A 15,012-nucleotide genomic window follows, 5' to 3' on the forward strand; every position below is an offset into this window, starting at 1 on the left:
TTCTAAATGCACCACAAAGCAGAGTTGTTAACACCAAGCTCATTTACTTGTGATGGTTTCTCACAGCAAACATGTTTAAGTTGTATTATCAACACTTAAACTCTGCCTTATTGGAACAGGAGATTTTTGTAGATTTGCAGCTACTTTGGGTTGGTAAAGAAACTTCAATACGCAAATCGTTAAATGGAAATCCATAAGTCATTCTGAGTCTCTGTGATTTCAGGTAACATCTTGTCTACACATAAAGGAAACACAAAAGAAAATAGCTTTCGTCCGTGGATGTTTTGTCCAGAAGTTGGGAGTGATCTTTTGATGTTTTGTGGTTTTCTTGCTTCAGTTTGCATTTTGGAGTTTCACACTACTGTTGCTGGTCTGCGGTCCATCTCGGCTTCCAATTTCACCATCTGCTGCATCTCCTTCGCCTATAACACCAGAAACATGGCCTTACATGTTGGAATCCTGTCCCAAAGGCATTCAACAACTCTGGCCTCTCTGCTCCCCTTAAGCTGATATCCTTACTATATCCTACTCAAGGTGTTGTCCATGGACCAGCAGCATCAACATTCCCTGGGACCTCGAAGAAATGCAGGATCTCAGAAATACGAAAGATCAGAAGACCTACTGGATTCAAATCTGCATTTTTACAAGAGTTCCAGGAAACTGTTATGCACACTCAAGTTTGGAAATAACTGCTCTACCTAATACCAGGAAAACCACTTGAGAAGAAGTTGAGCCAGTCACCTGATAAGACTATGTCACATCAAAGTGTTGGATTTAGTTTTTACAGTCGGACACACTGCCTTGACTGTGTGTGGACAATGTTATCATTTTTAGAACAAGTGTTGCTTTTGTCAAATTTACTCCCCCAATTGCCTAAAATTTGAAAATAACTTTCAAAGAATCTAACTGCTGGAAAAGGTCAAGTAAGAGCATATTATGTTAGGCTGGTAGAAGTGTCCTGTAAATAGAACAGGAGCATTCTTAAACATTTGCAGAAACATGAAGGGTTCTAGGAGTCTCAATGTTCAAGCTGTATCCCTGGGGGTTCTTGCTCCTTCTCTGGCAATTTATTTTTATGAACTGCCAGGAAGTCGGCTGTGACGAGTTCAATCTTATGAATTAAGACTGTCATTAGGATAACCAGCTTCTTTGAGAGGTGGGAAGGGGTCAGATAGAGGTAATAGCTCCTGGGCAGCATAAGGAAAATCAGATAGTTCATTTCAACTTTTACTTTCCAGCTACAACTACTGCCTAGATGATCTGCCCATCCCAACTGCACACACCTTTGGAGAGAAGAAAAGGCACCCTTTCCCCTTTTCACTGACACCCTGAAATAAAGGGCAAGTCGCAATGGAGAAGTGGAGGCATAAAGGTGTAAGTCAGAGGAAGATTCTAAATGCTCTGGCACTATTTTTTGCGTCTGCTTTGGTATTCTAACTAAACAAGGAGGTCAGAAGGAGGGTTTGGTCAACTCTAGATCATGCTGGATGAATATAAGTTTTCTAAATAAAGTCCTGTGACAAAATTAGTTTAACCCATAAGTCATACAGTGTTTTTTTAATTATTCTTATATTGTAGCTTTCAATTTAATTTTGGTGAGGATGGATATAGAAACAATGAACAATTATATCTGCATACATTTAGGCTGAAAGGTCCTCTCTACCCAGATCATATTTTATGCATGACATATAGTAAATACATCTAATAGAAAAATGAAGAAATGGAGAAAAATATACAAACATGAAACCATGACACAAACAGTATTCATAAAAATGATGATGAAACATTATCACCACTGGAAACTAATTAACTTGAAGTTCAGCAAGTAGTTACAAAAGGTTCTCTAGACTTCTCCCCCTTTAGCAGTTAAGGGCAATACTGAACATCATTGCATGACATTAATAGATCATTCTGAGAGCTAAGCTCTTGCATAAGCAGGGTGACCATTCATTTCCATTTGCCTGCGACAATTCCATCATATGCCTGGCTATTATGAGCAATGTTTCCTTTCACAATAATTCCTTGTTTCTGGTTCAAACAATAAATTATATGGTCACTTTAAGAGGGGTAATTAGGATCCTTGGGAGATTTAACTTAGCAGAGAACATGGCAGAAGACATTGCATATTATCGCTACACACTGACCATGGCTCTTTGTCATTAAAAACAACCAATGTGCAGTGAGGTGAGTTAAAAAAAAATAGGTGGAGTCATATTAACATTTGTGATTCTGTGCCCCAGTCTTAGCTTTGTGAGGGAGGGGTTCTACATAACACATATATAACCACTGTTATTGATGTCTGGGTTGTCTTATTACCATGACCTATTTCCCAGATCTGCAATTGGAAAAGCTGGCTAAAATGCCATGAGAAATAATTGTCTAAAGATTTGGGGTATTTCAGGTGAAAGATTACATCAGAAACCCAAGCATGAAACAGTCAAGCCTTGAAGTTCAAACCCTTAACATATTAGTTCTGACCAGGTGTGATTCATCAGCGGGGACTGCACAGAAAGTATGAGAGAGGGAAAGCAGTAGCTTGCTCATCAGAGTCTCAGGCCTACCTTGCGTTTGGGATACTGCATGACAGGATTTCAAAAGCTGTTTGTACAAAAATAGTAATGTCAAAATTGAGTCATACATACGAAACAAAGAAAATAAATGAGTATTGAAGTGAATTTGAGAAATGAATGCAAAACTCTATACAGAAAAGCAAAAATGCTAAGAATAAAACATGTACACACCCATCTATGACAAACTTTTCCCAAGTTGATCTCAACAGAAAATAAATAAATAAAAACAAAACATACAACTAATGCCTATTTTCCCAGGATGAACTTTTCTTTCATAGTGGCTAGCAGAGAACCCAACCTTTAGCTGAACCCTTTACCTCGCTTTATTAAATGATAAAATTGATGAAAAAAATCAATTTGAAGACTTGAGTGCAACAATAATGGAGTTATTAATGTTTGAAATGGCACATGTCAAGATGGATGAGATACTATGTGGCTGGGAGGTCTTGAGAAGTCTATAGGGAAAACAGAGGAAGAAAAAACTCCCTGGCCTTTGGAGTTTGGAGTGAATTATTGACTGGCCAAGTAGACCAGGCCATCAGGTAGCTTTGCAGAGGACATATGAACTTAGGATCAAGGATAAGGAACCAAACATAAAGCTGCTTGTGTTGTTTCTTACAAAGTCCTTGACACTGGTCTAGTTAATTACATAGATTCACCCATGTTTTATTTTGGCATTGGTGTGCGGTTTGGGGGCACTTGAGAGAATGTATAGGAATAAGGTCAGAGTTTAGCAGTAAGAAGCCATAAAGAGGAATATTATGAGATGATCTTTAATTTTACTTTGGCCTAGAAACAGAAGTCTTGGGGCTTAACAATAGTTTGGGAGATGGTTCTAAAAGTTAAAAATTGTCTGGAGACAGGTAATTGATATTTGCTAATGTTTAATTGATTGTGAATTGGTTCCAGACCTTGTCTTTTATGAGGGAAGAAAGGAAATCAAGGTATCTTTTGGCCTATGCTTACAATGGTGTTATACCATAAGGAACCGTGAATTGAGCACTTCCTGACCTTTAAATAAATAAATAAATAATCAAAACACTAGAAAGACCTGGGATTTGATTTGTTACAGAACAGGCCACATTTGTAAAGCAAAACATAACAGAGAAATTCAAATCCAAATTCTATATTTGCCACAAGGTTCAAAATGACATCTTTAATTTCTTTTCCTTCAATTTCATTAAGTCTTCATCAAGACTCAAGGATTTTCATATTCTCTGCTTTCCTAAACTCTGGTGACTTAAAGTATCAGTTGTGGGTGGTAGATATTACTTGTGACATACCTAAAAGTATTCTATGAATTTGAGGAGCAAAAAGCCAGCATTCTCTCTATAAACAACTATTACTAATTCAGTAATTTAATGCAAGACTTCCAATGTAGTTTGAATGACCCATGCATCAATATAAAAACTCAGAAACTGATTTTTTTATTTACTCTGGCTCTGAAACTAGTAACACTAGAAAACTGAATTCTTTTGTTCTGCTCTACGCCACCATTGTAGCGATGAGTAATTTTTAGCACACATTTACATTCTTTAGTCAAACTTGTTGCTAAGCAACACGATCGTTTCTAAGTACTTTCTTAATTTAGATAGTTAAAACATAACTGTACCTTGCATCTTACCTTTTTGATGTGCCCTTCTTATAAGAAGAATTTTTGTTAAAAAAAAAAAAGGCCTTCTCAAGAGCATCTTCATCCCCACCTACCCTTGAATTACTAAAGTGGGTTCAAAAGCTTTGGAGATGATGGCTGTAACCCTACTCAATATCTCACGTTTCCATAGAAACACTTTCTGGGAAGCACTTTAAGAGTAAAAACACAAGTTACATAACCTGTACCAGAATGCAATGTACCTATGAATTGGTCAAAAGATTTGGGCTTATAGGACAGCAAACAGGTAGTGATTGTTTCCCTTGGGGATCATGAATAGAAGTACTTAGCAGAAAAAGAAATGTGAAACATGACTCAGAAGTATATTGATAAATCTTTCTTCTGTCCACCCAAAAATAAAGAATCTGAAAACCAGAAGTTGAATTTGTTATCTACTTGCAATACAGAAAAAAAAATCCTTCCTTCTTTTCGATTGGACTCAGGAGTGTTTGATCTCTGAGCTATACTACCAGCTCTATTTTATTTTTATTTTCACTTTGAAACAGGGTCTTTCTAAGTTGCTGAGAACCTCACTAAATTGTTGAGGCTGGCCTTGAACCTACACCCGATCCTTCTATCTCAGCCTTCCAAGTACTGGGATGACAGGTGTGCCACACCACGCCCAGTTTGTTTTACTTTCTTAAAGGTACTTTTTAACGTAATTCCTACTCATGCATTCTTTAATAGGAACTACTTACTTCGAATAAACAGACCTCAAATAGGATTGATTTATAGATGAGAAAGGATCAGAAAGAACAATGTAGTCGAGTACCTATTTCATTGAAATTTCCTTATAGTTTCTAAATTGAGGTAAATTTCTAGAAAGAACAACTAGAGTGAAATCTAAACTGAGAAGAGTCTGAAGTGTAATCCCTTCCTCACGGCCATGTTGCCGTGTAAGCTGGAGGCACTTCCATCAAGTTGCAATGTTGTTCTGAAAGGCATCTGATGGCTGCTGGTCTGGGGCCCATCTGCAACAGAGCCCACCTGTAGCATGCTCCAGGGGAAAATGCATTAATTCTGGTGTTGGTAATTAATTGTACAGTTGGAGTTTGGATAGCTATTTGTGTGTACTCCTTTTCTTAATGTTTTGCTGGGAGAAAACACTAAGAGTGTGGTGTCCAGGCACACTGGGTGGTTTATAGATTTATGGATCTCACTTATATGCCATAGGAAGGTTTTATAATTTCATTTCTGGTTAACATTGAAAATAGGTGGTTTCTCTTAATTGTTTTTTAAAATGTAATACTACTTGCCTGTAGCTTGAAAATTATAAAACTCTAAATAAAAATGAGGTTACTTTGTAACCCCTATTTTCTTGTCCATACACTTCTACTAATGTGGTTCTTAGGATTTTCATACTATATTCAAATGATGATCCTTTCCTCCACAGCCACTTCAAAAAAGATACTTTTTGTTCTTTTTGCATGAAATGGAGAAAATACAGTTAATTGGGCAGCAAATGCTGCTAGCCCCTTTCCCATGACCCTACTTGGGCCACCGGCTTTAGCAGTAGGGTCCCTGGGCTGCACAGACTCTCTGCCTGCATGGTTTTATGTATTTTAAGTAAAATACCTGCTCATTCTGTTTCTCTAAAAATTCTAGGTGCTCAAGTTGGACTTTTTTCAATTGATCCATTTCTTTGGACTGCTTCATTGCAAGCTGAAAACAGAAAAAAAATTCAGATAAATATGGATGATAATCTAGCCGGGCGTGGTGGCACACGCTTGTAATCCCCGCGTTTGGGAGGCAGAGACAGGAGGATCGCGCAGGTTCAAAGCCAGCCACACGCGCTGGCTTAGGAGACCCTGTTTCCAAATAACAATGTAAAAATAGGTCTGGGAGTGTAGCCCGGAGGTAGAAGGGCTTCCAGGAACCCCAGTACCACCAAAAAAAAAAAAAAAAAAAAAAACAAATATGGATGATAATCTTAAAATTTATGGATGAAGAATGATTTATAAATTTATAATTTCAGTGATAGACATCATAATTCAAAAAAATAAAAAAGTCAGAAAACTGGAAAAGTTTAAATCTATTGTGTGTGTGTGTGTGTGTGTGTGTGTGTGTGTGTGTGTGTGTTTGCTGGGAATTGAGCTCAGGAGCATTTTATTACCCAGCTACACACCCAGTCTGATTTTTTTAAAACAGGGTCTCACTAAGTTGCAGAGGGCCTCATTAAGTAGCTGAGGCCGGCCCCAAACCCGGATCTTCCTGCCTCAGCCTCGCAAGTACTGGGATTACAAGCATGTGTCACCACGCCTGGCTCCTAAATCTATAATTCTCATTAGGAAGATCTTCCCTAATAAAATTAAGAAAAGAAAAAATAATACTCATGCATGACTGATACCAGTCTTAATTTTTTATATAAGTTGGTGTCAAATAATTACCGTAAGGACATTAATAAGTGTGATTAGTTTTTACTGAACAGTGAAGATGGAATGTTTAATGTATAGAAAAGTTGAACAAATTAGTTAGAAAGTTGGTATCTAAGCATGAGTTACTGTTTACAGTTTTTTCAAGGTGTCTCTCTCTAAATATATCATACTTACTCTCTTTCTTTCTTCTAGAAACTTTTTAGTGTTGCTGCTGTTTAATTCCCTGACTCGCCTAAAAATAATAGACACAAGAAAAGTTAGCACGGCTATTGGAAAGTAATTAAGTTATGGCAATAAGAATCAGCTATGCTTATTTAATTATTTAGATAGGATTAATACTCCTTTTTATTACAGCATTTTCAAATATATGACATACAGAGAAAACACAAAAAAAATTTGAATAGACATCATTCGGACTAATCAACATTAAGGTTTTTGCTGTGATCTCATTTCAAAGGAAATAAAGTGTAACAGATTTAGTTAGGACTCCGTTTATACTTTTCCCAATTCTCTTTTCCTGCTTCCTCTCTCTCCAGAAGTGTGAATCACTGTTCTGAATTTGGTGTGAGCTTTCTCATCCACATTTTAATATTTTAAACTGTAAATGTATATGTCCATGTGCAATGTATTTTAGGACTTCTCCAAATTTCCTGTGCATACAAATCACCCCAGGGTGCCATCAATAACACACACTGCTGGACCCCCCACAAAGTCCTGCCCTGATGTGCCTTTCTAACCAGCCCCCTGGTGATGCTGATGCTGTAGGTATTGCTTTGTGTGTTTTTAAATTTTACCCCCAAAGTAGCATATTCTAGGTTTCTTTCTTTAGTTTATTTAGTCACAAATTGTAAAGCCCTGTTTTAAACTATTCCATTATTTTATTTGTTGTATGGATTTTTCCACTTATAAACAAACTATCACATCTTCACTTCATTAACAAAAACTATTTTTTTTTGGTAGAGTATTTCCAATAACACTACCACAATTTTTGTGAGTGTTTTCTACTGCTTTTTTTCTATTTTAGTAATTTATGCCTTTTATTGTTTCTTTCTGTCTGATATCTTTGGGCTTACTCTGCTTATTGCTTTTTACCTTCTTTACTGTTCAGCTCATTAATGTTCATATCTAAAGAATATACACACCTAGGCTATGTTTTTTACCTAAATGTCATGTTAGCTACCTTGTATGTTGATAAATAGGGCTCTCCTTGCCACAGTTATAAATGATGTTTTGTTTCTATTAATGTCTTTGATTTAAGAATAGTATACTTACTAGTCCCTATGTCTTTCTTAGTGCTTCGATACATTTTTAATTTTATTTCTCAGTTTTAGGAGAAAGATAATTAAACATTTGGCCCACAAAAATTATTATTTTTTAAACAAGCTTTGTTGCTTTGGAACCACCTTTCACTAGATACCAAGTTACACTAAATAAATGTCAAAATAAGGAAAATAAGTTTTAAATATTTGCTAATTGAGTTAGCTATAACTTAGAATTAAAGATTATTTGACCTAAGTCAAGCTAAAGCCCACTATGTAACATATTTGAAAAGGAAATGATAGAAATGTTTGGTAATTAGCACATTTATCATGCTTAATTCTTTATTTTGCTTCTTTAGACAGTCTAAAACAATTCAAATTGATGAGGCTTCTTTATATGGCTGGGATTTTTGATATTTTTTTGAGCTGAAAAAGATGGTAAGATTCTCATGTATATAAGACATTTAAACCAAGTTCCTTCTCTGAGAATAACATTGAGAGGTTGGCACCTTTTAAAGGTAAACAAGAACTGGTGACATACTACATCATGGTGAGAACAGGCATTGGTACCAATGATTAACAAGTTCTCTAGAGCCTTCTTATTGTGAGACAAAAATAACTTTCCACATTGATTCAAAATTGGATTGGTCAAAGTGGTGAAAGGCCAATTCATCTCCAGGTCAAAATTATCATGGAATTCCACATCCTCTTTTGGGCCCATTACTTTCCAATGGTATTTATTCAAACAAACTTTCAGCACAAAAGATGTGTTATATGTTTTATATTTTATATACTTGTTTTTTTTTAACAGTACTTAGTATATCATTCAATAATTGAAATGTGTTCTAAAAATCAAAGATATCCAGGTAGTTGGACCATAGTTTTGGTGTGTTGGAAACAGGGATGAAACATTAGATATCCAGAGAAGGCCGGGTGGCAGAGGAAGGCCAACGTGGAGGCTTCCCTTTTTAGTTACAAATCCTTTAGCAGTTCAGCCTGTGGTTCACAGAGGAATGACCTGAATTTCTCCACTCGTGTTGTGGGTTTATCATGCTCAGAGCATCCTGTACTTTCTGTAGCATAAAAGTCTTTCAGGCCAAACTTGGTACACAGACTTCAGACCAAAAGCCACCTCTGGCTAGGTATTCCTCCTCCAGGGACAGGGAAGCCTGCTGTCCCTAACTGCTAATGCACTAACCCAAGGCTCTTGGTTACGGAGCTGACAGCATTTTCAGAGGCAGAGGGTGAGCACAGAAGGCAAAAGAGTTATTTTCCCTTCCTGGGCACTAAGTGCTGATGGCTGTTTCTCTTGGGCATCGTGGCGAAGGATGTGCCCTCAGATCCCTGTTATGAGCTGCAGTTAAAAAGCTTGCACCTGCCACCATCTCTAAAAGACACATACCTTGCCCTCAACATTCAGCAGCCAATGACTGAACTATGAAAACCAGACACCCTTGCTTCAGTTAGGGACAGATCCCTGTGTAATGTATATTCCAGAGGTTGGGATCGGGCACAAGGGGACCCTAGCTGATACCACAGCCCTACTGAGCTCCTGTATCCTTCACTTTCTTTACTTAAAACTAACTTCCTTCCTTCCTTCCTTCCTTCCTTCCTTCCTTCCTTCCTTCCTTCCTTCTTTCCTTCCTTTCTTCCCTCCCTCCTTCCTCCCTTTCTCTTTTCTCTGTTTTTTGAAATACAGGGGATTGAATCTAGTGACATTCTACCTTTGAACTATACCTCCAGCCCTCTCTATTTATTATGTTTTAATTTTGAACCAGGGTTTCACTAGGTTGCTGAGGATTTGCTGAGGCTGTCCTCACCCTGCAATCCTCCTGTCTTAGTCTCCCAATTCTAGGATTATAGGCATGTGCCATCTTGCCTGACCAAAGATCCCTTTCTTAGTAAATTACATGTAACCAGACTGTCTGTCTTTCCAGAAAATTTACCTACCACAAGGTTAAACCAGAAAACTGGGATAGGCGCTTTTAAGATAATCCCTGATTTTAAGGACAGTTGAAAACAAATCCAAGGAAGAAGACTGCACTGCCCTCTGCAATTCAGAACGCCCCATTCAGAAGGGACGTTCTTACACCTGGGCTGGTGAGTCACATGCAGGATGACCCAACAAAACATGTGAAAGATGGAGCTATATTACTTTAGAGTTATATCATGACATCAAATTCTATTACAATTTTGTTTATACATGAGCACACATATATTGAATGCAACTTTATTTTATTGCAGTTGGAAGCAGTCAGATGACATTGGGGACTACCGTTCTAGGGCAGTCATGTAAATCTCCATAGCAGTTTAGAATGGGAGAATTAGTCGGCCATCAGTGCTGTGTCTCAGTTAAGCGCATGTGTGCCCAGAGACATGTCAGTGTTGCTTCAAGACCAGCTTCAAGTCAATGGATATTCCTGCGGAGAGCGTTCGCACACTTACCTTTCCCGTTCTGCTTTATTCTTGATAGATTTGTCCTGGCTGATGGCTTTGCTATTTTCCATAGAAATCTTAGCCTGGTGGGCTCGCATTTCCTTGCTTTCCCTATGTATTAAATGCAAACAATTGGGGAGGCAGAGGAGAAGAGTTAGTGTTTAATGGGAGCCGAGTTTCACTTGAGGGAGATAAAAAGTTACAGAAGTGGGTCACTATGATGGGTAAACGGCGCTGTGAATGTAACTTAATGCCAAGTGCTTAAAAATGGCCACCGCAGTACATCTTACATGATGTATAGTTAACCATAATTTTAAAAATATGAAGCAAAAACAAATTCTCTGTGTAATAACAGGACCGGGTTCACTTTTCATGCTTTCATTAAGCTATTTTGAATTTTTTTTTTTTTTGGCACAGAACTGGAGATGGAACCCAGTGGCATTCTCTCTCCGAGCTATACCCCCAGCCTTATTTTATTCTTTATTTTGAAACAAGTTCTCACTAAGTTGAAGAGGGCCTCACTAAGTAGCTGAGGCTGGCCTCGAACCTGCCATCCTCCTATCTCAGACTCTCAAGTATTGGGATTACAAGTGTTGCTACCACACCTGGCTGAGTTATTTTGTATTTTGGGAAAGGAGGGAAGGAGCCCAGGGTCTGTGGCTGCCGGTCCCGGAGGGGTGGTGGGCAGCCTAGTGTTGAAGCGGTGTGGTGGCCAGTGGAGAAGAGACATCCTGCGTGTAAACAAGGAGGATTTTCAGCATCACCCCCACATTATTGAAGACCAGATGGACCAGAAGATGACAGGATTTTAACCCTTGCAAGGGACCTTCCTGGTTCTGATATCCTGTGGGGGTGAAAGAGAATAATGGGATTCTAGAAAGCACAAGAAAGCAAAAATAGTAAGCTTCCAAGTGACTGCTGGTGTGTGTGCACAAGCATCTGTGCAGGGCAGACATTCACATAAATCATTTATATGTGCAATAAAGGTATCAGAAGACAAAAACAGATGTGATGACAAAGAATTTGGTGTTTTAAATCTATGGAGCTCTCCTTGAAGACTTGCTGTAGTTGGAGAGCCAAAGAGTCCAGTAATTTTTTTTTGTGTGTGTGTGTGTGGTACCGGGGATGGAACCCAGGGATATTGACTCTCTGAGCTACACCAAAGGCCTATTTTTTTTATAGACTTTAAATAAAAATTTTGAGCCGGGCGTGGTGGCGCACGCTTGTAATCCCCGTGCTTGGGAGGCAGAGACAGGAGGATCGCGCAGGTTCGAAGTCAGTCGTGCTGGCTTAAGAGACCCTGTTTCCAAATAAAAATATAAAAAAAATAGGTCTGGGAGTGTAGCCTGGAGGTAGAAGGACTTCCAGGAACCCCAGTACCACAAAAAAAAATTTTTTGAAACAGGGTCTCACTGAGCTGCAGAGGGCCTCACTAAGCAGCTGAGGCTGTCCTTGAACCCTCACCCTCCTGTCCTGCCTCCCAAATGCTGGGATTACAAGCATGCACCCCCAAGACTGGTGAGTCCAGTAATTTAGGAACAGTGTTTTGCTTTTCATGAAAAGGAGGGACTACCCTGAAATGGAGAGCTGTTCAGTCAGCCACCTCAAAGCCACAGCATCAGGGATATGCATAGAAACTCTGGACACAGGGAAATCACTCTCAACAATTTTCACAATCTGTTTCACAAACTGATCATTCATTCATTCATTCATTCATTCATTCATTCAGTAAACACTCATAACCAAATGTTGCTAACAAATGTTAAGAAAGCATGGAATTTTAACCAAGAATTACAGTTGACATAGCATAAAAGAAAAACAACCAGCAGGCATTTGAGAAAAATCTTTAAACACTTATTACTTTGAAAGATACTTCTGCTGTGGATTTATTTATTTATTTATTTATTATTATTATTATTTTTTTGGTGGTACTGGGGTTCCTGGAAACCCTTCTACCTTCAGGTTATACTCCCAGACCTATTTTTTTTTAATATACTTTTTATTTGGAAACAGGGTCTCTTAAGCCAGAGCGGCTGGCTTCAAACCTGTGCAATCCTCCTGTCTCTGTCTCCCAAGCGCAGGGATTACAAGTGTGCGCCACCACGCCCAACTGGATTTATTTTTTAAGGTATATTAGTATCTAGTTTATGCTTTTTTCAAATGACTTCCTAAGAAATTCAAGAATTAACTTAGTAAATTTCTTTCAGATGATGCTTTCTTTTTGAGGCTATTTTTAATTCTTTATTCAACTACAAAAATGATTGTAAAAGTGTCTTATGGCTGCTAAAGGCAGTGGTGCTTACCTGTAATCCCAGCTCCTCAGGAGGCCCGAAGCAGGAGGATCCTGAGTTCAAGGCCAGCCTAGACAACTTAATGAGACTCATTTCAAATAAAACAATTCCAAGAAAGGGGCGAGAGTGCCTTATGCTGTAAAAACAATCTTTGAATCTTTGAATTTAGGTGTCACCTAAATTCAGACATTATAACAACACAAGCAGAAAGATGAACAGATTATTTTGCATAGTGAATCAAGAACATGTCTAAGGGAAGATAGAAAAGGAACCTCTAATGCCATACCACCAGCTAGAATACTTTCAACTGCACGGAGTGGAGTGCAGGACATTATCCCCCAGGAAATTATTATCCCCCAGAATGTTGTAACTCACTCAGTTGCCTCAAAGGAGGATTTGAAATGTTGGCAAAAGGACTTGATTTTCTAATGACACCACTGATCACTCTAAAATAAGGTCGAGGATTGGGATATGCAGCCAGACAATTATGCAGTTGGTATTTTCAAAGCTTTTATGTTTCCTCTCCTTTCTATTCTTTTGTGTACATTGGCACACCCACACCATGGCCCGTGGTGGGCCCTGTGTAGGAAGCAAGCTGCCACAGGGCTGTGAGAACCAGAAGCCACTGATACAGACACACTCTGTCCAGGGAAGAGCACAGCTCAATCTTCACAGTACTTTTTTTCTTTTCTTTTCTTTTTTTTGGGGGGGAGTTGAACCAACAGGTACTATACCTCTTAGCTCCACCTCACCTTTTTCATTTATTTTATTTATTTTTTGTAGTACTAGAGATTGAATCCAGGAACATTTTACCCCAAGCTATACCCCATCCTTACTTTATATTTTATTTTAAAACACAGTTGCAAAGGGCCTCACTAAATTGCTGAGGCTGGCTGGGAACATGCAATTCTCCTTTTCTCAGCCTTCTCAGTACTGGGATTTCAGATGTGTGTACCACTATGTCTGACAACCTTTGCAGGATTTCAAATGCAATATTTACTTGGTTGAAGTAGGAAGAGGCAAAGTAAACTGATACTTCTTTGGTGTTTCTTAATAGGACCCATCTTCCTAAAATTCACAGAGGCCCTAATGATTACAGAAGCAAAAAGGATGCTCTCTCCAAAGTTAGTCTCTGAGTGATCGGAGTAACTCTAGAGTAACTCTAGGAGCTCCACTGTTGGTTTCTTCTTCTCAGATTCTTTTCTTCTTCAAGATCCACTTTGAAAGCCCAGCTCCAGTACTACTTTTCTGCAAAGCCTCCAGGACCAGTCTCAGGAGGTGGGCCTTCTCTGGGCTGCATGGTCTCAGCGGATGTGATCATTTTTGTACGTATATAGTGCTACCTATACTTTGATTTCACTTTTTGTGTGTGTGTGTGGTACTAGGCATGGAACCCATGAGCTTTCTACCTCCAGGCTATATTCCCAGACATATTTTCTGTTTTATTTGGAAACAGGGTCTCACTAAGTTGCTGAGAGCCTCACTAATAGCTGAGGCTGGCTTTGAACCTGTGTGAAACTCCTGTCTCAGCCTCCCAAGTGTGGGGATTACAAGCGTGTGCCCCACACCTGGCTGATGATGATGATTTTAAAAATGAAGATTTACAAGTGTGCGCCACCACGCCTGGCTACTTTGATTTCACTTTTAATGTAATTACGTATTGCCAATACTTTTTTGCTGGTAGAGCCTATGCCTTTTTTTTTTTTTTTTCTTGGCATTGGGGATTGAATCCAGGGCATTCTACCTGAGCTATAGCCCGAACCAATATCTATATCTATAGCTACCTATTTACTTTGAATCAAGGTGTTGCTAAGTTGCTGAGGGTCTAAGTTGCTGGGATAGCCTTAAACAACTTGTACTCCTCCTATCTCAACATTTAATGCCAAGCTGGTTTTATTAATTTTATTAGTGTGCACACACACATACATATACACGTATATTCTCTCTCTCTTTCACAAACACACACACACACACACACACACACACATTTCCTTTGGGGATGACTGACTCTCCTACCTGTCATGAGACAGCTTCAGCTGCTGGGTCTGCTGCTCGTGAGCGTTGATTAGCAGCTTTCTAAGCAGCTCACATTGTTGGTTAAGGTGCAGATCCCGGATCTCTTGCTCCTCAGCACTGTGAGTGTTAATCATTTCCGACCACTCCTTTGTGTGCTGTGCCACGATCTCTTTGACCTGTTTGGGGAAGGAAGGTGGTGTTGTCTGAAATGCTCCTGGTCAGGTATGGACTGAAAGTACTATATCATTCATGTACTTTGAATCCCTCCCACCAATTAACCTAGTGAATCCATAGACATCTAAGACCATCAAAAATAATGTTTACCAATCTATGGGAATCAGGAAGCCATTGATTATTAACACCAATCAATCGCTTTAGTTCTGGATACTTAACCATGACTCGTTATCTTCCTGC

At 38.8% G+C, this 15,012-nt stretch overlaps 1 protein-coding gene across 4 annotated transcripts in view; it reads right to left on the reverse strand.

The window, feature by feature from the left end:
* Positions 1-333: 333 nt before the first annotated feature.
* The window catches only part of PLCB4 (phospholipase C beta 4), a gene marked incomplete at both ends in the record, with an annotated part of 166,307 nt that continues 151,628 nt past the window's right edge, over positions 334-15,012 (reverse strand). For 2 of the 4 annotated variants that reach the window (XM_080716780.1, XM_080716779.1), the window contains 6 exons: positions 334-422; positions 2,562-2,598; positions 5,797-5,883; positions 6,771-6,828; positions 10,301-10,402; positions 14,599-14,774. In XM_080716780.1, coding sequence (XP_080572906.1) covers positions 334-422; positions 2,562-2,598; positions 5,797-5,883; positions 6,771-6,828; positions 10,301-10,402; positions 14,599-14,774 — 549 coding nt within the window. The remainder of the gene's footprint in view (positions 423-2,561; positions 2,599-5,796; positions 5,884-6,770; positions 6,829-10,300; positions 10,403-14,598; positions 14,775-15,012) is intronic. The other 2 variants (XM_080716782.1, XM_080716781.1) reach the window with 1 other exon arrangement.

The sequence above is a fragment of the Muscardinus avellanarius genome (assembly GCF_963383645.1).
Source record: "Muscardinus avellanarius genome assembly, chromosome: 19".
In the NCBI taxonomy this organism is placed as follows: Eukaryota; Metazoa; Chordata; class Mammalia; order Rodentia; family Gliridae; genus Muscardinus; species Muscardinus avellanarius.